A 25,395-nucleotide genomic window follows, 5' to 3' on the forward strand; every position below is an offset into this window, starting at 1 on the left:
GATGTATGTATACATTTTAGTTTATTTGTATGTATACTACGTACGGATAAAATGTACACTATCCCTGTATGGGGGTGCTGTCAAGGCACACTTGGGGTTAATTCGTCATGTGCTACCACTTTACCCGACTGTGCTGTGCATTATTTAGTTTTTCGCCGAATTCGGACTCATATTAAACGGAGAAGCTCTTTGCCTACGCACATCTGGCAGTTCACCAGCAAGTGGTGCAAGCAAACTTGCCTGCTGATGAGAGACCGAATGTCAAAACTTGGCCAAGCGTTTGCTTGTAATTGAACCAACGCATCCCATTACCCGTGTGGCTATTGGAATGTGTGGCTTGGGCGTTCTCAAAAGGGGGTCCCGCAGCCAATTACAATTTGCCTATTCTGCGTCATGTGCAGACAGACACTCCCTCCACACTCCCCCTCGCACCGTGGCTATTAAGCACTCTATAATTGAATTGTCAACTGTATTGCCGTTTCATATATGTATCCTTGTCCCCTCCTTAGCCACGTGGAAGTGTAACTTGCATGACAACAGTCTGCGATTACTTGCTGTTGAATTTGGTCAAGATAGAGACATATCTGGCAATCTGGGGTGTGTTCGTGAATTACTATTAATGTTGCATTGCATGTGAAATGTATGTATTTTGCAGGTATCTGCTGAACATGAAAGCTTTGTCTATCAAGGGTCCATTCAAGCCAACGGATTTGGACAGTTTGGAGTACAGAGACTTGGTAAAGTACAATTATGATTGAAGATTATTACCTTACACACAATATTATAAAAAAAACATTCCTGCGGAGGGAGCCAGTAGGAACGTTGGGTTGCTCGGTCAATGGCCAGAGTCAACGGCGGCGTGGTGTATTCCGCAAATATGCCCGACTGTGAGTGCGGGCACAAGCCGGCGTGAGTAGGTTAAACGTTGAGTTTTATAAAGGCACCACGGGGTGACCAGCCCCTCCCCACCCAGCCCCACCCTTCCCACCTCCACCCAGCCCCTCCCCACCCAGCTTCTCCCCACCCAGCCACTCCTCACCCTCCCCTCCCCTCCCCACCCAGCCCCACCCTCCCCACCCAGCCCCTCCCTCCCCACCCAGCCCCTCCCTGCACGACGGACGGACGGACACAATAATCCCCTGTGGGCTGGTGTAACCAGGAGGTTCCTACCAGTATCATCAGACCTCAAGTAATGCAATCATTCACATGAGAGTGTATGTGCTGTGTAACTGTTCATGCAAGCAAAAAATACTGCATTGTGTATTAATTTTAATTAATAATTAAGTCTTAAGCAGCTGGATACCCAAGGGGTCAGCGCTTAAAACTGGGACAGTTTGCACCTAGTCAATTATTTTTTGTCAGCTTCGGCCTCGTAATTTCTGTAGGGAATTCCTGATGCTTGACATGTACTATCAAGGGAACACTTGAGATGCCTGTGACATCGTTCACATGAGTGGTTTCAATGTGCTCCGGTGGCCTATTCCAAAACTGAAACATCATCTGCAGCCAAAGTACGATATCGAAACACCATCATGTGCTGCAAGATGGCCATTAGAGAGCGGCACGGAACAGTGGGTTTCCTCCCACAAGAAAAACACTGGCTGAAAAACGAATTGGCCAAATATTTTAATGCAGGGAGCCCTTTTGAAAAAATAAGTCTTAACTCAACGATGCTTTCTCGATAAAATAGTGCAGTCAAGTCGAGAGGCGATCCTTATAAATCAATTAATGGAGCCGTCACCTGCGTAACGCCTCGGCAGTTTGAATCGGGGCACTCCAGCTCACTCATTGGTTGGCCCGCCGATCTGGAACGGGTTCCTGTTTGGCCGTAAGAGCTGCCACGAACGTGCTCGCAGGCTGATGAAGGGATTGGCAGATTGGCTGAAGGGTTTTGAGGGTGAATGCCCGGGGAATTTGAAAGTGCAACGGCTGGGAGAAGCTGCCGGAGAGCGAGCGGCATTGGGGCACAAAATAGATGCATGGCCATTAATGGGGAGGGAGCCTCCTCACTCTGTTGTCTAAGCGTGGTCACATTAAAACAATAAAGTACACTATTATTGTTTTTTTACCAGGTAAGGCCCACTGAGATATATAGCTCCTTTTCAGAAGCGACCTGGCCACAAATGATAGCTCAACGAAGTGGCTTATCACGTGGAAATTTATAGCAGCCAAATACTCTAAATGCACGTTGATTCTAAATGTGTAGGGGAAAACCCGGAGGACTCGGAGGCAAATCCACACAGCCACGAGGAGAGAGACGTGCAAATTTCACATATATAGGCGTCAGTGTTCGGATCGCACCCACGACCTCCTGTATATCAGGCGCGGCAGTTAACCTCAAACGTCTGACTGAAGATCTCTATCCGCATGTGCCGGGACCTCCTCTCCGTTTTATCATTGTTGTCGTCCTGATGCAACCCGGATAAGTGCTCCTCATCGTTAATGATACCGAGCCAATTATTTTAATTATAGATCCAGTATCTCTATCGTGCAAGCACTGCTGACTTTCATTTGATTGACCTGTAAATGATGATGGGCTGGAATGATCCTTGATTGAAATAACAGGTGCTCTGCCACATTGCCATCTGGCATATTTACTGTACTATAGATGCGTTTTAATATTACACATAGTTGTGATTGCCACTCTGGAAATACTTGCAACATGGTTTTCCTTCAGTGCTTCATGAATGCAGCGACGAAAATAACGTGGAGCATTGAAGGTCAGAGTGTGTGACTGTGTAATCTCGTAAAAAAATAATTGTAAAAATTAGTGACCGACTTAATTTCAAGGGTTATTTTTTATTTAAGTGAAATGGGACATGTATGTGTCTTACTGATGTATCAATTGTCCTGGCAAGAATCCCATGAGACTTCAATAACATCTCCTGTTTGGCCAAATTACTCCGATGCGAATAATTAGTAAAGTATAATTCATCCCCTGAGAGGACTGGATGTCCTGTAAAATGATATGTATGCACCTCAGTGGATCGATTTAACTTCATTCGATTTCAGACAAAATATAGATATATTTTAAACCACCACATTTAATGTATATCCACATGGCTTCATTTTTTACAGAAATTACATGCCTGGTTTTGGGCGCAAGTCTCATTTCTCTCCAGTAAAATAAAATATGAACCCCTCAAAGCATGATAAAACTACCACCTGTGTGAAGTCAACAGCAGTCCTAAGGCTTGACTGGCCCCTGCCAAAATAATGTGGAATTTCTGTTGCCAGCTCAGGACCTCTGGTGAAGACGAGCAACACCAGAATATTCATTTCACCAGGGATACAATTTGACTTAACGTTTTGAATGTGACAATCGCCGTGTAAACTTATATACTAACATTCTCGCCCTTAACTAATCGTGCATGTCTGCGTGTCTAGAGGTGATTTGTTCTTATTCACTTTGGAACATAATTTGGACAAAACAAGACATCTCCGCTCGATGGATAGAGAATAAGCATAGCACAATAGCATTGTTGTGAAAAAGCAACCATGTGTTTTGTTAGACTGACGTCTCATTGAAAACGAGTAGTGGTCTCAGATTCAGAAAAAAAGTGGTTTGCAGTAGCATAAATGTATATGTACCGTATATATATGTAGGGGATATTTATGTGTGTGGAAGTTGATGACTTAGTTATTTCTGCCAACTCATACTGCCAGGGCTCGGTATGTTAATGTGACCTGGGCTTCACCTAGGTCAATTGAGACTAAAATGACGACCTGATGCAATGTGACAGCAATAGGAGACAATCAATCAAACTTGATTTAATATAGTGCCCTTCGCAATAACATCATCACAGAGCGCTTCACATGTAGACATAACATTACATCATTACAATTGTAGATACACAAAATAGTAAAAAGAATATGAAATACAAAAAGAAACCAGCTCGACATGCATGGACCAGGCCACATCATGCAAATGTGCACCATGGTGACCACAACATATATTTGGCCTATTTTTGCCAACCTGATGATGGATAAGATCATTCTCACGTACTTCACCCTGATGTGGAAGTATAGAATTACAATACAATAATGGGTTGTGCTTCACTGCCCTCTGCTGCCCACAGCAAAGTTTAACCTCGCTAAAAATGCGTTTGGGTACAAGGAATCACCCCGCGTCAGGGATGCGTTGCTGGGAAATGCGACTTAATTCTAAATTACTTAAAGCGAACTCTAATATCCCAAAGACATAATGTTAAAGTCGGGGGTTGCGTTCCTAGCTGACATTTCTATAGAGAGAAAAAAGTTTGACTAAATGTTATGAAGTGTACAAATATGGATGTGATTATAAGTTTAAATATGCAAATAATGTGATTAAACTCATCAGAGATGGTTGAATAGCTACGCTGATTTAGATTTTCAATCCAGACACTTAAACGTCTTTCCACATTTTCTAGAATTCCACAACTGCCATACGAGTCATTTTAGTGGCAGTTAAAGGTGCAACATTTTGAGCACATTCGAGATTATTTTCCTGCTTTAACATAAATAGTCATCACGGAGGTCGTCGGTAGGCCAAGCATTCTTGCAATATCACCCGCTTGAAAACGCTGTAAAACTTCTCATTTAACCTCTAGATGAATACTTTTCCTTTGCCTTTTTTCCAGAGGCACCATCATCATTCGTATTTGTTTAAAACGTATCACCTAATGCTAGACTCTACTTCCACCTAACACGTGCGCAATGACCACACGAAATGGTGTGCTGGCAGGTGGGAGGCGGAGGGATATTCGGCGGTATGCACGATGTGTGTACAGTGCTATATTACATCGCCAAATAGTCCGCTTTCCTTATTAGTGTAATGTTTCGCATTACGCATATAAGGAGATGTGTTCCAACGCATAATTCGGCAACCTATAGCGGGGGATTCCTGTATTTGACGTGACCTTTACATATATTGGTGCGTTAGAAGTTTTAAGTAAAATAGAAACAAATCCTAAATGCTAGGGCAGTGGTCATCTCCATTGACATCCCTGAGCCAGTAGTTGAAGATCCGCATGCCCATGGCCAAGGCTCGTCTGTCCGTGGGATATCTACTGTTGGCTTGCGATACAAATTGATACTGATTTTATGAAACCCCTGAAGAACGACGAACTGAGTTGACCACCGACAGACTCAAACGTACAACGTTCTGAGTGTAGGTTGGGCACTCGAAATGGAATGCGATTGTCCAGTTGTTAAAGAGACCCGAGTGTTTATGATTTTTAAAAGTATGTTATCAAATCATCAACTTGTCTTAGCCATATACAGAAGCTGATGTTTACATTAAGTATTTCCCACCTCTAATGGTACCGAATTCTGCTCTGAATGTTTGTATATATGTATTATGTTGAACTTCTTTCACACCGTACGTAGCCAACTGTGCTAATCGGAGGTGCAGGGGAAGGACAACAAATCAAACACAAAAAGCAGTTCTAAATGAGTTTTTCATCTATATTTAAAAGTGCATATTTTTTTCCAGTGGCTTCCGAATATATTTAATATATTTCCAGTAAGCGCACTCATGGGAACTGATTTTTTCAATTCATGAAACATAATTTATTTAGGCTGTTGGTCAGAATAAACTAGACATATGAATGGGGACAGTAGAGATAAGATAAACATTATTCATGAGACAAACAATACAGAGAAGGCAGTTAAAGACACTAAAAATGATACATTATAGACAAGACATACATGCAAAGACAACATATGAGACGCAGTAGAAACGTGACAATATCGATGATGCAGACAACGTGAATGAGACAGACAACGCAAATGAAAAAGACAGAACTAACAACACAGACAGTAAACACAAGTGTGTCTATAAGACTGAATCGTGACCTTAAATTACGACTTCATTAACACACGTCTAAATATTGAAGCGTGCCACTGCATATTCTTTGGTTCTTTCGGTAAAGTCACGTAGATGGAAAAATAATACTAATAAATTAAGTGAATAAAATATTAAAACCAAAAAAACACGACGTTTCGGTCGCAACAAAAGTGGTCGTCATCAAGAAAACGGGGGTTAGCCTCTAAAGGCAAACTGTTTTCAAGGTTTAGAGATAGGCGTAACCCAAGTGTGTCAGCAGCATGGGCGGGGCAGCTAATGTTAATGTAGGAGAAAGCAACGACACGGGCAGTGGGTCTACACCAAAGGGCTGCCAAGCAATCATTGTACCTTGCTCCACACACCCAGACTGCTGACGGTGGAGGTTGACAAGAAAACACAAATGAAGTCATGACCCAAAGTGGTTTATGACATCTTTCCAATGATTGCTGAGTTCATAACCGTCCTCTCGGTTGAAATTGTATCTGTGTCTGTATATATGGATGGCTTCATGAACAAATCTTTGTTGATGGCCAAGTAGACTTGCAAAGTACCATCGTGAGCCAGCCGCATTAAAATTATAATCGGCCACGGTAGAAGTATTGGTCCTACCGTGTTTCAAATCTGCCTTATGCTCACGAACACGGTCCGAGACATATCGCTTAGTTTCCCCAATGTAACTGCTGCCGCAGATACAGCTTAGCTTGTAGATGCCGGAATATTGCATGTCAGGAATCTTGTCGTTCACAGATGGGATCAGATCACAAATTTAATGTACTGTGTTAAATCGGACCTGAATCTTGTATTTGTTCATGATTTTGGAAATATTTTTGGTTACCCCTGCTATGTATGGCAAGGTGATGTTTTTGATAGGATCCTCAGATGGTTCCTTCCTCACGGTTGGGGTGATGGCTTTGCGGATTGTGTAGTCAGAATATCCATTCGCCTTGAGAGCTTGGTGTACGTGTTTGTGTTCACTGGTTAGGTGTTCATGGTCAGAGATACATTGAGCTCTTTGGTGTAGCGTTTTGATGAGGGAATTCTTCTGGGATGGATGGTGTTGGGAATCAGGTTTTAGGTAGGCATCAGTGTTGGTTACTTTCCTGTAGACGAAATGGCTCATTGAGCCATCTGGCCTCTTTTTGATTTGGACATCCAAGAAAGGTAGCATGCCATTCTTTTCTACCTCCATGGTGAATTTGATGGCTGGGTGTATGGAATTGATGTGGTTGAGGAATTGGTTCAGAGCCGTTCAGCCATGTGGCCAGATGACAAACGTGTCATCCACGTACCTCTTCCACAAGAACGGGCGTAGAGTGGATGCCTGGATGGCGTCTGTCTCAAATTTTTTCAGAAAAATATTGGTTACAACCGGAGATAAGGGAGAACCCATTGGGGTGCCTTCAGTTTGTTTATAGAATGTTTCATTTTAGGTGAAGTATGTATTGGTGAGGCAGTGTCTCACCAGGGTCGGTACATCAGCATTAATTCCTTGTTGGACCAAATTTTCAATGATTGCAATGGTATCGGGCACAGGAACTTTGGTGAGCAAAGAAACCACATCGAAACTAACGAGCAAATCACCTCGGGACAGTGAGATGTCTTTAATTGACGATACCAGGTGAGCTTAGTTAAGTACAGAAGAGGTGGTCTTACCAGTGAATAGCTGCAAGGTCTCAGACAGATATCGGACCAGTGCATAGGTGGGTGAGCCAATGGTGGAGACGATGGGACGAAAGGGTGTACTTTCTTTATGAACTTTTGCTAAGCCATATAATCTGGGTGGTCTAGCAGTAGAAGGCTTTAAGGAAAACCGTTTGGTCTGTTCATAGTGGTTTTCTCTTTGATAAACCAACCCCCACCACGGGAATGTTGAATGAGAGGGCAGTTGAGTAAAATCCATTGTTGTAATGTACCATTCTGGAATATCGACGCTCCCCCGCCTTTACCGACCCACACTGAACCAGCGTGGTGAAGTAGGCCAGAGTTTCGCAGGTTCGTTTTTTTGGCAAAAAATATCCAGCGTAAAAACCACCCGGACCGCTATTCCACCATCCCCTTCACATAGTGATCGTTGCTCCTGGAAGATACAAAAAAACTGACAAACCTAGACATTGCGTTTATGTTATTTTATTTTGCGTCTTATTCTGTTACATTGTCCCCCCCCCCCCCCCGTTCTTTTTCCACCATTTCCTTCCCTCTCCCTGGAAATACTTTGTGTCCCCAACCGTTGCCGGCGAGCCCAGGTGCTCTTGCTCATCCCTTCCCTAATCACTAGGGTGTAGTGACTCACTATGCCAATCGCACGTTTTGTTACATTCCGTCTCGCCCTCTATCTGATATTCATGACTGTAGCTCTTGAAAAACAATAAATAACAATAGTGTTAAGTAGTTGTTGCTGTTGTAGACGGAGGTACTCGGAGACGGAGGTGAGTTAGGGGCTTCCGCCAGGGTTTATTAACAGGTATCACTATAAGGGTTCCCTCTTCACCCCTTCCACTATCCCCGTTCCTCCAGTGACCCCGCTTACGTCACGGGGTCTCCCTTAAATACCCTGAGGCGAGACGTCACGTGCACTGCCCGGCGCGTGCGACCCCACGTCCCGTGATGTCACAGCACCGGACAGCGCACGCGACGCCACCACTCTCCTCTACTCCTCTACAATAGTATCAAAACAACTCCACCCATACCACGAGGTTCATGCGGCACAACTCGGATGTGCCAGTGGGAAAAAATAAGCGTTTGATGTTGACTTTGATGTGGCAATAGTGACGTGCGTTGTGGCACACATTCTCCGCGTGTCTCTCCCGGACAGGAATGAGTGGGGCCGGTGGAACTCGGCGACCTCCGGGTTCCCACGTGGGCACCAGCAGTAGCTCGGTGGCCATCGCCATCCTCGTGCCTTTCTTTGCGCTCATCTTCGCTGGATTCGCCTTCTACCTTTACAAACAACGGTACTCCTCCCCCCACACACACCCCCTCCGGCACATTTCCTGACATTGGTAGAGTCCGTCAGTGGCAGTATCCACCTTATAATTTAACAAACTCGTTTAGCAGTTGTACGCAAAATGTTTCACTCTGTGGCTTCCCTGGTAAGGCCTTAAAACGTGATTAAATATAATCTGAGAGTAAATTAGATGGACTAATGACCTGTTTGGTGCGATGTATGGGCTTAGCATGATCGCCAGGGAGGGCCCCGGGTATTAGTTCAGTGTCAGCCTGCCAAGATGTTTGTGCCGTTCATCTGTTATTAAACTGAGTGCATCTATCGTCCGTGACCATGCACAGTGTTGGAAGGGTTACGTTCGAAAAGTAATCGGTGGTCGATTACTGATGATTCGAAATTACAGATAATGTAATCGCATATTTAGATTTTTTTCGAAGCAATGCAATTTGATACACATCACTATTATTATTACTTTCTTAGTATCAGCATGTGTTTGTATATTTGACTTCCGAAATAAAAGCATTGAGCTGCTGTCCTTGTCACAACCTAAGCTGCCTGCTTGATAATTTCTACATTTTAACATATAATTTTCCAATTCCAATTTTCTTTTTACTGAATGCATAAAGTTATCATTCATAAGAAGCAACAGTAATGCCATGCAATGTTAAAATCATAATCAAATTACGGAATTACCTCTACCCATAAACATGTTGGGTGCAGGCACCAGCAGTACAGGAGTTCACGAGTTCAGATGCCGGCAGGGGGTAGACTTGGCCTCTGGGATTAATAAAATGAGAATCACTTTTTTGGGGCAGTCAACAGCGATTCTCACATATAAACTCACCCCCACTGTTGGAATGTGGAATGTTGACCACTGGCTCCGTGCTGTAAACAGGAGATGAGCACCACCCAGTGATAGTGCCAGTCCGGAATAAATTATTTTGCCCCCCCCCCCTCAACTCAAATTTATGAACGCCTGCCGAGATAACAGAAGGGATATGGACACGAGATAGAGGTGTAGCAATATGGGTTTTTTTTTTTTTACAAATAGATGGAAGGGTAACGAGATGAAAGGAGAGAGAGGTGCAGGTTACGACATTAGCAGAGGACAAGAGAAAGAGAATCATTGAGATGAGAGAAGACAGATTCGAGATATGAATATTCTCGATTTAAAGCTTTTGTGACTGCAGGGATTCATATTCTTGGTTCTTTCGGTAAAGTCACGTAGAATGGAAATAATAAAATAATAAAAATAAAACATAATAAAATAATTCTCACGACACTCAGACTCTGTCTTCTCGACAGACCTGTTCTCCACCTGAGGATGGCTGCTTGCATTGTGGTCGAAACGTCGTGAGAATTATTTTATTATGTTTTATTTTTATTATTTTATTATTTCCATTCTACGTGACTTTACCGAAAGAACCAAGAAGATATGAATTGTCGTTTAATGGTTTTTATTATTAGATATGATTTCGAATATGATATTTGGTGCATCCCCTATGTCTTCATAAAGCCGTGGCCCCTTTAGCTACTTGGGGCACTAAGCTTTTGCCTCGTCTGCTCAGACCTCGCGTGCCATCACTGTCACTGCCCCACGCTCACTTGAGCAGCAAATCACTCTTCCTCTTGTTAACTTGAATCTGCGACGTAATGCAAAGTCAACAGTGGTTGTCCTGCAGAGAGACTGGACTCTTCCAATAAGCACGTTGAATACGTGCGTTGTAGCTTTACTTCGGAGTGACTTGGTCCTCGCACTGGTAATGTGGAGTTTCCACCGTTGTCTCAGGGCCACCACTGGAGGTGATTGCTACTCCACAGTTGCTTATGCCGGGAGTCACTTTGACTTGAGTAACAACGATACAAAGTAATAGACAATGTTTAGGCATCATATGAAGTCGTGAAGATAAACATGTCATGATTGAACTTTAAGATGACATTCTTCAATCAGTTCATACGGCTAGCATTCCTGGATAATGAACCTATTCATTCACAACAACACGACCAACGAAATAATAAATACTATGATAAAAAAACAACTACATCAAAGAACAAAGATTGATGTATACGTGGAATATCTGGGAGAGGGCAGATAAGAAATGTACAGAATATGAAACAAGAATCTGGGATGTCACTATCATTATAAAAAAAAAAATGGTCGTGGGTTTGACATGTCACAAAAAGGATGGGCAGTTTTTGGACAAATCCAGTGATTGAATGGGACGGAATGTGAACAGAGGAATGACAGTAGATGACTGGGGATGATACAACTTGGGCACTTAATCGGGCTGGGATGTATTGCAGCTCTACAGGGCCATAGACCATGGTGTCAGTATAGAGATCTCTCAGTCCAAGTGATGCTTTGAAAATTAATGACGATATGTGCATCAATGCATTCCAAGCCTACTTCTGTCTGCATTAGCATACGCATATTGTGTAGAGGTAGAATTGTTTCAAATGTATACTAATATACTGTATAAATGAAGGGTTTGATGGCACAAGCTTTTAAAGTTGGGGTCGGTGGATAATGTAAATATGGAGCCATATCCATTTGTATGGTAATAAGGCACCATTAGAGGATAGTACATCAAGTAGGTTTATCACATACACATGCAAAGGTGTTGTGTGGTATACTTTTATGAGGGTAGGTTTTATCTGGGTACTCTGTTTTTTTTTCTTCCACACTCCAAAAATAGTACAAATTATGGATTACACAACGGTTTGCCAACATGTGAGCGTCTTGTGAATCATCTAATTGATGGTACGCAAGCCGACGGACGAGTAGCTGTCCATTTCGCCCACACGACGATATCGGTTGTGTGTCGGGTGACACAAGATCGCGTGACAGGTGGGGCCACCCCGAGAAGGGGCTGCCGTCTCCCACCCCGGGTAGCTGTCGGGGCCAAATTATGTTGTGCATTGCAAATCAGGGTCCTTTTTTGTTTGCTCCAGTTTGTGTCTCCCAAGTTATGATGAAACCGTTGATCGGTGTGTCCGGCTTTTCAGAGCCCAAGTCTCTGATAGCGACATGGCATTACACCACAGGCTCGTTCGTATTGGATCGTCGTTACGAGCATTTTAGCGCCCCACTCCATCACCACTTAATTTCTCGTTTTGGCAGACTGCAAGTATTGGCATAATGCATAATCACTACATTTAAATTACATTTGCAAGTGAAGTTTAAGAACGTGACAATTAACTAAACATTTACTATTAAACATTTACAATTGCCGAACACAAGCATACAGTTTGCAATGCGCGTATGCTTAACCATCACCATGCAGTGCCGGAGATATTTTTTTAATTGCTTGGAGAACTTATTTTGTTTATTGGTTCCGGCTGGTGTACACGAGGGAATGAGCTCTGGCTCTACGCCTCTTCTCGATCGAACAATGCGTCCGATTTTGCAGAATATGCACGCGTTAGAAATTGTGCTTTTTCCTACGATTGTTATATGTAAAGTAAACAAATATTTACGTAAAATAATGAGGGAACATCTAGGATAGCACGTTCACACACCATCTCATAATACGCGGCGGCGTTAATTAGCACACAAACATAATTTTGGCTAAATCTCTCTTTTTTAATGTTTCTTTTTTATATATATATACATAAAATATTCCTATCTTTGTGGCTTATTCTAAATTCTAGGTTTTGCGAGTTTGTCTTCTAGAGGTTTTACAGTGCAACAAATAACAGTGCTATCATATCTAGACATTGGCCCCCAACAGTTGAATGTGGATTTTCACCACTAATTTCGTGGATGCCCTACAGATGAGTACTGACCCCATTTATTTTTTTAAAGGATCATTTTTCCAGTAGATAAGAAGTATTCTCATGTGTGCTTTTTTTATCATTGATTCTTATTTTATTTTAAAATGCACAATACAATGCAATGTCACGCTAGCATTGGTAGACATTTTGTATTTATTAAATGTGAATTGTCAGTAATAATGACAAATGTATAAAACACGTAGATATGTACAATAAGTAATCATTATATTCTAAGAAAAATGTCAAGATCGTAAATCCTGGGGAAAACCCTGCAGTATGTAATTTAACGCCAATTATATATATTTTTTCAAAACTTAGTCCTGTGACACATTACAGATCAACAGTTTGTCCCAAAAGAACATAGCAGTAACCACCGCAAAAACCACGAGGGAGGTATTGAAATGCGTTTTATCAAATTGTATACATCACTGTGGAGAATAACTCAACTTTAAATTGATCCCAGAGGAATGTAGCTATCCCCTGCTAAAACGGTGCTTCCAAACCTGAGCGCTTTTATAGTGAAGCGATGAATCCTGAAACATTTTTCCAACGATATAGATTTTAAAAACAAATACGTTGGAGTCTCCTCGTCCACACGTTAAGACATGTTTCTGGGTGCAACGGAAACAGATTGGCCAGCCTCAGACTTTATTCGTCCTTGTAACGTGGTTTTATCACGAGGCTTCAGCAACTTAGTAGCCTCAGCGAAAAAATGAACTGCAGCCGCAGCAAGCTTGCTTTAAAAGGGGGGGGGGGGGGGGGTTGGTGGATATGGTTTGCAAGCATGTGAGTCACTGTGACCAGTCACCCTGAACAAAACAGTTCACTCGATTACAGAGCCAACTTTAGATCCATTAAGACCGACTTATGGACGTTCGGCGCTAGGGCATCCGAACCTCACAGAGGGTCATGGTTCGAGTTTGGTAGGCCGCCCTGGTTAATCGCGGTGGGTGCGTGTTAATCACGAAAACACATGCAGCCTCTGCATCACAGTGGACGTTAAAGATCCCGTGACATTATTCCAAGAAGAGTTGGCCACTGTGGGCTGGCGTCATGGCCCAATTTTTGTCAAATTTGAAGAATTGCAAGCGAATTACTTGATTGGTAATGCATAGCAAAATGTTGACTCGTACTGCGAAATTGTAGCAGAACCCTCCTGAAAAGTAGTCTTGTGACTCAGGGTGGCGTCTCTGGTTAAACAAGTGTCATAGCAATAATAATCATCATCAAAGCATTAGGATTCTTAAGTAGCCAGAATTGATTGAATTTTCCTTACCAACATATCAACCATAATACATGGAAACTAATATCTTTAAATAATGTTTATGAACATATTTCTAATGAAGTACTATTGAACTGATTTCTGCCAAGGCAAGTTGGGACTTTTACCACTGGGTTGTGGCCACCACAACAGATAACCCCTGCTGGTCTGAGCAGGGAGACGTTTTGTTAATCAACCATTGAATGATGAGAGTGAGTTTGAGGACCTTTTGGTCCGTGCTTGTATACCGCTAGAAATACGGGTCCTAAAATAGTATTCGAATCAAGGGACAAATGTGTTTATGCATTTTTTCCCTGACTGCCATAGCACCTACGTATTGGTGCATGATATTATAATAAGGAATTGAAAAAAACCAATAATCGCTTGGGTACTAATGCACATTACTGATCGTGATGACGCTGCGGATGTTTCAAATGTCGAAAGTAAAGGTCCAATTTCCGGCTCACGCCATAGCTGTAGAATGGGCCTCATCTAAACATAGCCCGAGACAGATGTCCTCAAAGAGGTCTTGTCAGATGCACTCACTCTACCCCACAGACGCGACCTGCCTGTCAACTAACTGCGGTGTACCCATTTACACCCAGAAATCATGCAAAGGTTGGGCCAACGTTGACATGTGATGGGAACCATTAGCTGAACGTTGCCTCGACGTTGCATGATCAATGGGTATTGCTGGGTCGACAGAGGTAGTGGCGGGGGATTTAAGAAATTTGCTCTTGTTATTTCAACTGGCGACAGTGGAATGCAAATGTAGTGTGCCAACCATTACATGATGGTGAAGATGATAACGATGATGATGGCGCTGATGCTTGTGGTCGCAAATATTATTGAACGTCCTTTGTTTCCCCGCAGAACACGACCGAAAGCCAGATACAGCGGCTGCTCGGCACACGAGAACACGAATGGGCAGGCGGCGTTTGAGAATCCGATGTACGACACGAACCTGAGGCCAGGGGAAGCCAAGGTTGTACGCTTTGACCCGAGCCTCAACACCGTGTGCACAATGGTATAGGGGGAACTGAGTGGAGCCATAGATATATTTTGTGAAGGAAGTATAATTATATTGTATGCAATGAATCATTTTTATATTTTATGTTTATCTTTCTTATTTGTGTGTGTATATATATGTAAGCGGGTATATATGGAGTATACTTATATACACATGTGTGTATATGCATAATATGTATGTGTATGTATGTATACACATATGTAGCTAATTTATGCCACCACGTGGAGGATATGTACATTCGTGTATATCACATATATGTGTACGTATCTGCACATGTATATCTAAAGATTTTTGCCAACACTATAATTTTATTTTGTAAATAATGTCTATTTTTTATTTTTTTGTACACATTGCTTTTTTAATGTGCTTTGTTTTATGCTGTTCTCGTTATTTTGTCGTGGTTTTCACAGTTTAGGAACTGTTTATTTAATATTACAAATATATATATACACCGGACAATCTTCATGAGTTAATTGCGACAGACGCAGGAGTGGTCGATGTAACGTTATAATGTCATTTTTTTCGGTTGAGATATTAATATATGTTGATGTTGAACATTATTTGCGATGATTGCTTCATATATTGATAGCTTGTTTTTTAAATCATCGCATTTTTTTCACTTGTTCGGATGGAAATGATTTCATTTGAAGGATATGGAAATGCTTAAAAAGTTAAAGGTAATTTATAACTTAAGGGCAGAATTAACGCATCAGTAAATACAATGCGATACGTTGAAACACACAAGCACTGCCATGTTACACTGTAACGTCTACAGATTTGTAGCGATATGTATTTTACGAAAAAAGTAATTATTGAAAATAAATGTTTGATTTTTACATTGTCAGTGTTAAAAATTCGCCACGATTTAAAATAATTTAATTACATCAACTATTGAATAAGTCACTGTAGTGAAATTTGCTTTATATTTTAGTTTTTTTTAATATGTACCATAGTTAACATAAAACTAAATCAACGTGTACATTTGTTATCATAAACGGTGGGTTGCTAGGTCTAAACACTATTTAGCAGCTTTAGCATTCAAACGCAACCTGCACGCGAGCACATATTGATGCCAGACTTCGCGAGGGACTACAAGGTCACCTCGTCGTGCATGAGTCCAGAACAGGTATCTGAATTGTCGGTGCCACCTGAGGTGGGCATAACTCTCGTGGTTTCCAATGTATTCATGTGACCAACAACAGTGATTTACGTGATAACCATTCGAAATTAGCGGGCTTATGTATGTACGCTAATTGTAGGTGTGAGCGGAAGGACAACAAATTAAACACAAAAAGCAGTTCTAAAGAAATTCGTTAAAAAATATATAACTCAGTCTCATCGGCCATATAGACACATCGGTACTACACAAGCGTTGCTACTTTAAGCTGTGCCAATTTCTGCTGTCGCCCACAAACTGTCCATGAGTGGACCGCGAGGGGTATTGATGCGATCGGTGAAGCTGCGTGCCCTTGATCTATCGTGTGCTCTGCTAGCAGCAAACAATGCTGTCTCAGATTTTTTTGTGCACGAATTGGACTTGAAACAAACATTTCTTTTGAAAGTATACTTTTAAGAAATATATATATTCAGCACCCCAAGGGTTGAATTCAGGCACCCACCCCCCAACAATATATATTTCCACCCGCCACCGATGTTAATATTCTTGGCCTTTTGTTTTGTTGTAGTTTTAATGATTTGTTTTTCTGCAACCAATCGGAAATTTTATGAAAAAAATGTTTGACACACCTTGTGCATGCATTTCCCCAAAGGGCATACTTTTTAGCAGTCACACTGTCAGTGGAAGAAAAAAAAATATTTTGATTTCGCGCTCACTTTATGTGAGCCACACCTATTAGCAACTTGCCACTTCGTTTTTGTGAGCAATTCGAGACAATGAGAAACCCTAACTTATTTCCACACCACAATGTTACTTGTACAGAATGTTGCTTTTTTTAATGAGGTTGACAAAGTTACGAAGAAAAGATTATATTTTTATGAAATATTGTATAATCGCTCTTGTCAGTTGCTTCATAAGAAATGAATATATATGTTAAATGATTTAAAATGATAAGAAAACAATTGCGGCTTTGCCTGTATAATGAACACTGGTTTGTACTGTGTCTATAATGTGCCAAAATTCTCACTAATAACAGCTTCATTTATGATGATCATTCTTCGACATGCACGGAAACATAAAACGCATTTGTGTTGGATTGATAGAAGGTGAAACAAAAAGTCACACTTTGGAACTTTGTTTAATTGTTTTGGATTTTCTGAAACAAACCCTTGTATTGTCTTTAATGGTTATAGCTCAATTGTCATATATTTATACAACTTAAAAGATGATCTGTGGGTTTGATTATTTCTTTAATATAGAAGAGTAACTTGCTGCAACAAAGTAAGATATATTTGACATGCTGTTTTGAGCTGATTAAGAATTTGACATTTGCTGTACAGAAATGGTTTTGTACTGAGCACTTGTAATAAAAGGTTTTTAAATTCTCTCATGTATTGTTCACTTTTTTCCATGGAAAAATGGGGGGGGGGGGATAACTGCTTCTCTCATCTAATATTCAGTCTTATATTTAATGTTAGTCTGAAGAGTAAACTAATTTTAACGTGCAAGGTATTGTAACATTTAAACACAGAATTTACGTAGACTCAATTATTCTTTGGTCTAATACGTTGTCTTAACCATATGGGCTTTTTTCCAGCCTGCTTACTATAGCGAGCCACGTTGGGAGAAATTTTTTTAAAAAAAAATATCGATTCGTACCAACTCATGAAAATAGAACATTATTTGGTGATGCTGTGCACAAGGGCAGATAAAAAAATCAAGACATTTGTCAACAACACTGCCCATAAAAGAACAAGTATAGGCGACGTTTTGAGCAATGGCCCTTCTTCACAACACGTAGAAAAGCTGTCGAGGTTGACTTTACAATACAGGTCCCACAGTTTACGAAAGTTCGGATTACAGCATTTCATGTTCACGCAATTGCCAAAATTGTGGCCACTTTTTACCGAAATTCACACGGTACACACCGCAAAATTAAAACAAAACACCTGGGAGGCTGCGTCATCCCTCCGCAACAGCGTCACGGCATCCCTGCAGTGACGGCAGTAACGCCTCCTCATCACCCTTCCAGTCATTCCAACATGCAGATCTTTTAGCGAGTCCCCTGAAATTTTGTTTACAATTTTTTTTATTAATATTTATTCAATAGTTTCAATATTTATGTTCTCTATTATTTTTTGTGTATCGTGAAAAGTGATTTAGGTGTATATTTTTAGGTTAGGCGTATAGTTGGAATGAATGTCCAAAGCACGTCCCTGTCTTTTTGCATTTACTTTATGGGAAAAAATCCGTTCCCATTTACGACATTTAGTTGTCCGCTTGTTTTCTTTCTTTTTGAAGAACGTATCCCTTTCGTAAATCAAGGGATACCTGTATGTACAATGCCATCCCCATGGTACAACCACTTGACAGCAGTTTAACGCTATATTAACAGCTGTTTGCCAATACCAAAACCACTCTCATCTCCAGGTGCCCCTCTATATCCTGTTTCTCAACCAATAAAAAAATAACCTGTCCAATTCCAAATCTGTTGGCCAGAATGAGGAAATAGATGTGTCTGTTGGACACACTTCAGTAAACATTTGTCGGTTGTAAAACAAAATCCCGACTACCACACTACTATTAAATTATTTACATAACACTAGACTATGTGTAACCTCTTACACGGGCTATACACAATCAAATCCATGCAACTCATCAATATAAACCAATACACCGCATCGCACATCCAAAATAATCACGTGGCATTTCATAAACCAAAAGCACAGCACAACCATAGCTCATTGTAACAAAAAAAATCCTCATCCCTCGATTTTCTGGCTGGAACGCCAAATGTGGCACACTACAATATAAGATAACTCCTCTTACCCGTGGTAATGCGGGGAACCACTATCGCAGAGCATCATCATACCTGTCAGGTTATCCACCATTTTACTCTTGACTCATCCACGGGTACAAATCACAGACAACCTTGGACTTATGGGAAATGTCGCGGATCATAGGAAAAATAGGGCCCGTGGATAATAAATGTTTTTTGGATCCCAGAACTACAACGGATAATAGGATTCACAGATAATGATGCTGCGGATAAGAGGGGTTCTCCTGTGGGCAGTGTGAAAAGCAAGAGGCATTTCCATGGTACTTATCTTGATGTTTTGTAAAAGTAATAAAATGAAGTACAAATGACAAACATTTCAACAGGGTATTTTCTGAAGCAATTTACACACGAAAAATGACTCCTACATTTAAATTGATTTGCAGTCCTTGGCATTTTTACGATATATCAAAGGTCTTTGGTGTTTTTAGATTTGTATATGTTGTATTCAAACGGTTAATGTAACCATTGCAGGCACTAGACGGTGCTACATTCCCCACAATGGTAAAAAGAGTACAATACGTGTTTTTAATTGAGGCAATGTGCAGGCCCGTTACATCACGTTGTGACGCACGTACACACACCGTCAACACAAGCCAACCCGGTTATGAAAAGTAAGGGATAGAAAGATGGGGAACGGACTCGCTGCCCCATAAAAAAGACAATATTTAACGTTGTCCATCCATTGCTGGTTGAAAGCCTCTCCACGTTATGCCACTCATGGGGGTTGTTACTGTTTAGGCATTTGAAACAAATGCTGCACAGTTTCTAGACGTTAATGGCAAGAGCTCTTCAGCAACAACTGATAATACGTTTTGTGCATGATATCATTTCGCGCCAAACTAGGCCCCATATCGTACGGAGAGAGTCCTTGCCTGTAAGATCGACAGTGCAGCATTGATTCAAGCAAGCCTGGCTCTGCAGAAGCGACACTGTGTGTCGAAACCAGTCCACAGTTTGCTTGTCTTGTTTGAATAAATGCTTCTTAAATTATGCACCATGTGGCTGATGGGTTGTCCAAGTAATAATGTTATTGTTTAGATTGAGAGACGGACACGTGAAAGAGACGTTGCTTAATCATTTTTTAAATAATGAGTTGATATACTAGTTAGTTGATATATTTAACGATGGATTACACGAATAGTAAAGAACTGTATTTAAAACATGTGAGTTATAGGTCGGTAGCTCTGTTATGAAAGCGCTCGACTCAAACGAGATATTATGAGTTCAAAATCTGGTCGAGGGTTGAATTGGGTTGACTTGGTCAGTCACACTTCTGAGGTTAATTAGTGAGTCCCACTGTGGAAAGTCAATATTGGCCCCACAATGAAATTTCTGAAATGTTCACCATTGGTTCGGAGCTGTTAATGGAGATGTGCAATGATCACACCTTCGATTAGCACGTTTGGCTACGTACGGAGTGAAAGAAGTTCAACATACATAGACGCATACATACTATATTTTTAACGGAACTTGTCGAGAATGTGCTCATATGAGCCTAAATACTTTTTTTAGAAGGTCCCTGTGTGAGTCGTTTGACGAATTCTCTAATGCTCGCCAACTATCTCTCACCACGCCTGTTCCTCCGTCTGGTGTTCTGACCACAACGCTCTGTCCATCACACCTCACCTCCGGACGCACCGGCACCTCCTGCTGTTTCCTCCGTCCCTACAGTTGGTGCTGCTAAGTGATCGCATAAATCAACGCGCTGCTGGGGCAATGCAAAAACGAAAGTCTTCATCGAGGTCATTAAGCTGAATCACACTGGGGCCGAAGACAATGGATGCCGCGGGTCTGTTCAAAGCTCATTCCATATTGCTCACGTTTTGCTCCATTTGTCAGTACATCCCAAACGTGTTTTTCAGAATTGTTACACTGTTACAGAAAGCATATTTTATTTCACAACAGCTTATTGTCACAGTGCTCTGATATCTTTTGCTTGACTAATAGCATTCATCTTCTTGGTTCTTTCGGTAAAGTCACAAGAAATAAAATAATAAAAATAAAACATAATAAAACAATTCTCACTGAGAATTGTTTTATTATGTTTTATTTGTATTATTTTAATAAAAATAAAACATAATAAAACAATTCTCACTGAGAATTGTTTTATTATGTTTTATTTGTATTATTTTATTACTTCCCTTCTACGTGACTTTACCGAAAGAACCAAGAAGATGAATCCCTGCAGTCACGAAAGCTTTAAATCGAAATTTAATAGCATTCAATTTGCCATTCAGAGTTGATCTTAATAAAATTAAGTTCAATCGCCAAATTCAGTCAATAATAACCAGGCTGAAACCACCAGCTCTGCTTAGCTGGGAAATGTGTTTGTGGACACTTCGATCATATGTTGGCTCATTTGGACATACACCTTCTCAGAGGTGCTGGCTCAGTTTTCTGGCTTAGACACCAGCACCGCTGCATTTTTGTTTATTCCTCAGTGCGTAAGCAGGTGGTGAAATAAGCCGATCATCTGCAATTGCTAAGATGAGCACCATTGTGCAGGAAGTCGGCAGCGCATTACGGAGAGTTTGACACCGGTTTAACATGTAGGCTTTTGCCACCGATATTATTCACAATTAAGGTTTTTGGGTTATATTGCGTAAGCATAAATATGTTATTTACCCGCCACCACCCGACACAGCCGACTAGTAAGGTTTGGCACGTTTTGTATACGAGACAATCTTTAATGGTTGGCTGTGTCGGGTGGTGGCGGGTTAACGATACATTTATACTTCCGTGATCTAAAACAAACAACTCTATTATGAGTTTGACACCGCACATAGAAACGTGAAATATCCACCACTGGCTCAAGGGCTGTAAATTAGTATGGGTGCTTACAATTTACGTGTGATAAAGTGTGGGCAAGGTGTGGTGAGCGGTGGTGTAGTGGTCGCCACTACATCAGATCCCTAGCAGACCAAGTTTCTTCGTCTGACAAAGTTCAACTCCTGCAACTTATTTGCATTTGAAAACCTGAATTAGGTGAACTCAGGCTTAAATGCATACCCGAAGTGTGTACATTCGTGCTGGAGATACAAATGTGGCTCTGGTCGGACTGTCCTCTCATGTCTCTCTCTCTCTCTTGTTCGTCCATCATAGTTAATGATGACCATGGCACGTTTGTCATTTTGTTGGGTTTTGATGAGTGCGCAGATGGCTGAACAGGCCAATCCGATCCCGGAATTCTCTGTGGCACACTGGACAGGTCAGGGAGGATGTAGAGCTCTGAGGTGCAGCCACAAGTCCTTCCTTGGTAGATTTGCGCTGCTGCCTCTTCAAGATAGCACAGGAGCTTCTCCTGCTCTCACAGAGGACTGCACCATCCTGTACTTTTCTTCTTCAGGCAGGTCGGTCTTGAGCTAGGGGTTCCCAGCTTTTCAGGTCGAATCCAAAGCTCTTCAAGGAAGCTTTCAGGGTGTCCTTGTGGCGCTTTTTGGGGCCACCTTGCGCTCGCTTGCCATTTTTCAGCTCGCCAAAGAAGACTTGTTTTGGCAGTCTCGCGCAGGGCATTATGGTCACGTGGCCAGTCCATCTAAGTTGTTCCTTCGCAAGCAAGGTGTGGATGCTGGGGATATTGGCCTTGCTGAGGACTTCAGTGTCAGGGATTCTGTCCTGCCATTTGATCCTCAGCAGTTTCCTCAGACAGCTCTGGTAGAAATGGTTCAATGTATTGGCATGGCACTGGTAGACTGTCCAGGCTTCGCTCCCATACAGAAGAGTTGGTAAGACAACAGCCCGGTAGACTTCCAGTTTTGTCTCCTGCTTGATGCCAGTCCTTTCCCATACCGAGTCACGTAGACGTCCAAAGGCTGCACTGGCCTAAACAAACCTGATGTTAACTTCATCATCTATGTGCACAGCGCGAGACAGAGTACTACCAAGGTAAGTAAACTTGTCAACGGCTGAAAGCTTGTGCCCATTCACAGAGATGGTGGGCTCATTAAATTTCGATTTAAAGCTTTCGTGACTGCAGGGATTCATATAATTGGTTCTTTCGGTAAAGTCATGTAGAAGGGAAATAATAAATAATACAAATTAAACATAATAAAATGAAATTCTCACGACGTTTTGGCCACAATGGGCTCAGTGTAGGGATTCCCAGGAGCAGTTTGGTACAGGACTTCAGTCTCGTTTATGCATGATGGCTGTTTGAGGACTGCGCTGAAGTGTTCAGCCCACCTTGGCAAGTATTTTTTCCTTCTCTGTGAGGAGTGTTGTTCTATCTGCATTCAGGAGAGGTGAAGTTCCTGAGTGATGCGGACCATAGACCTGCTTGAGTGCATCATAGAGGCACTTGGTGTTGTTACTGTCAGCGCATGACTGAATCTCCTCAGCTTTTGCGCACAGCCAGGTGTCTTGCATGACTCTGAGTCTCTGCTGGACAACCCTGCGGATGTTGAGGAAGACAGTTTTCTTTAAGCTTGAGCTGCTGTCATTCAAGTATGCTTTATGCAGGCGATCTTTTTCGTCAAGGAGTGTTTGGATTTCTGCATCGTTCTCATCAAACCAATCATGATGTGTATGTATGGGAACACCAAGTGATTCAAGGGCTGTAGAATGCAGCACGGTCTTGAGGAAAATCTAGTCTGCCTCAGCGTCTGTATGCTCGAAGCTTAGAGACTCCAGGTGATGGTCTAGAGCAGGGGTGGAGAACATCCGGCTTGCAGGCCGTATAATGCCCGCAAAATCATTTGGTCTGGCCCTGCCAAGGCAACCACAGGCGGGACTCGAAATTCAATAAATCCAGGAGCAAACCTGCAGAAGCAGTTGCGAGTAGCAACATCATCAATACTAGATAACATCACACGCTTCACCAAAGAGAAGCAGTTCCAGCCATCACATTAGGGGAGAGTTAATTAAATGTTTGTCAAAATATAACCGGCACATTTTTAAGTTTATCATTTTGTATGGCCCGCGAATGTTGTTATATTTATCAAAATGGCCCTTGGCAGAAAAAAGGCTCCCCACCACTGGTCTAGAGCCTCAACAAAGGCCAGTCTGGTGTGTTCCTGTTGTCGGCGAGTGATGTTAAGACGCTTGACGCGTTTTTTTCCTTATGGGCGTCTGGGAGGCTTAATCTGGATGTTAAGTTTGGAAATGATGAGACGATGGTCAGTCCAACATTCAGCACCACACATTGCCTTGGTCACCCTGACATTGTGCCGGTCTCTCCTCTTCACGATGTCGTAGTCAATCAAGTGCCAGTGGTGTGAACGTGGATGCATCCATGAAGTTTTCTTGCGCTTTGGTAGTTGGAATATCGTGTTGGTGATGAGCAGGTCAAACTCAGAGCATGTTTTCAACAGCAGAAGGCCGTTGCTGTTACATTTTCCAATGCCATTTGCACCTACGACTCCATTCCATGATTGATGGTCACTTCCAACTCTGGCATTGAAGTCACCAAGTATCAGGAGTTTGTTAGAGCTGGCTGTGGCAGCAATAATAACTCCCAGGTCATTATAAAACTTGGTTTTCATCTCGTCAGAGTTGGTCATGGTAGGGGCATAGGCACTGATGATGGTGGCCTCCTTTTTTTACTGTAAAACCAACACCAGCATCACGTCTCTCCTCCTAGCCTCGTCTGCTCCAGAAGAATGTGTAACCTGCACCCACTTCAGTCACCTGTACAGTATTGGCCAGTCGGGTCTCACTAAGGGCAGCAACATCCACATTGTATCTGGCTAGCTCTCTCCCCACGAGGGCGGTGCGTCTCTCAGGTCTTTTTGATCCGGATGTGTCCATCAAAGTGCGCACATTCCAGGTGCCAACAATGAGTGGTATCACTTTGGTCTTTTTCATTTTATTTGTTTTTCGACCGCAGGTATGGGATCCCACCAGCTGCGGTAGGCTGGCCAGGATGTTTTGAAGCAGACAATGTTTAGGGTACCTTTTCTAACCCTTTCCTCACTATGAAGGTGAGCAGTGTGATCGTGAATAGGGCTGCTCAGTCGCTCAGGGTGCTGCCAGATTTCACTGCTGCTTCGGTCCAGTGAGGGAACGACCGATATCCTGAGCCACCTGCATGATTTGTGGCTACAGCTTCCAGCATATCCGTACCTGCTGCCTCGTCGCTCACCTATCGCCACAGGACTTGGATAATGACGATGGTAAAGTGCCATGACTTGCGCAGAGAACTTGGATTTAAGTGAGTGTGATTTGCACAGCGTTAACCTCACTCTCTCGACCAGCCCCATCTGTAACCAGTGGAAAGACGTAGTCAAGACGACTGGAGATGGTCCTGGTTGCAGTGGAAGGTCCAAAGTCCCTTTTGGTGTAATTTCCTCCACCAGGGGTTTCACATGCCCAGACTCAGACAAGCTGAGTTTGCCGGGTTAGTTAACCACCGCCCGGGGTTCGGCGTTGGCAGCTGCTGACTGGACCGACTCACCAGGGATGTTGAGCCTGGTGTGCGCCTACGGTAGCAGTGAGAAAGCCGGCCCAGATGGAACAAGCCTGAGGCACAACTAGTTCTCATGTACAGTGCCTGCCTTAATAGGTGTTCACGAACAGCACCCGTCCCGAGGTTATTTCAGGGTTACGGAGAGTTCTGTCGTTGCATGTATGTTACTGTATACAAGAAGACAATGTGAACTGGGAAAT

At 42.3% G+C, this 25,395-nt stretch overlaps 1 protein-coding gene across 3 annotated transcripts in view; it reads left to right on the forward strand.

Moving 5' to 3' along the window:
• The window catches only part of LOC144938460 (CUB and sushi domain-containing protein 3-like), a 683,443-nt gene extending 666,113 nt beyond the window's left edge, over positions 1 to 17,330 (forward strand). For all 3 annotated transcript variants that reach the window (XM_078866283.1, XM_078866284.1, XM_078866286.1), the window contains 3 exons: positions 656 to 737; positions 8,640 to 8,778; positions 14,680 to 17,330. In XM_078866283.1, coding sequence (XP_078722409.1) covers positions 656 to 737; positions 8,640 to 8,778; positions 14,680 to 14,839 — 381 coding nt within the window. In that variant the 3' untranslated portion in view covers positions 14,840 to 17,330. The remainder of the gene's footprint in view (positions 1 to 655; positions 738 to 8,639; positions 8,779 to 14,679) is intronic.
• The last annotated feature ends 8,065 nt before the right edge of the window (positions 17,331 to 25,395 follow it).

This window comes from Lampetra fluviatilis, chromosome 22 (genome assembly GCF_964198595.1).
Source record: "Lampetra fluviatilis chromosome 22, kcLamFluv1.1, whole genome shotgun sequence".
In the NCBI taxonomy this organism is placed as follows: Eukaryota; Metazoa; Chordata; class Hyperoartia; order Petromyzontiformes; family Petromyzontidae; genus Lampetra; species Lampetra fluviatilis.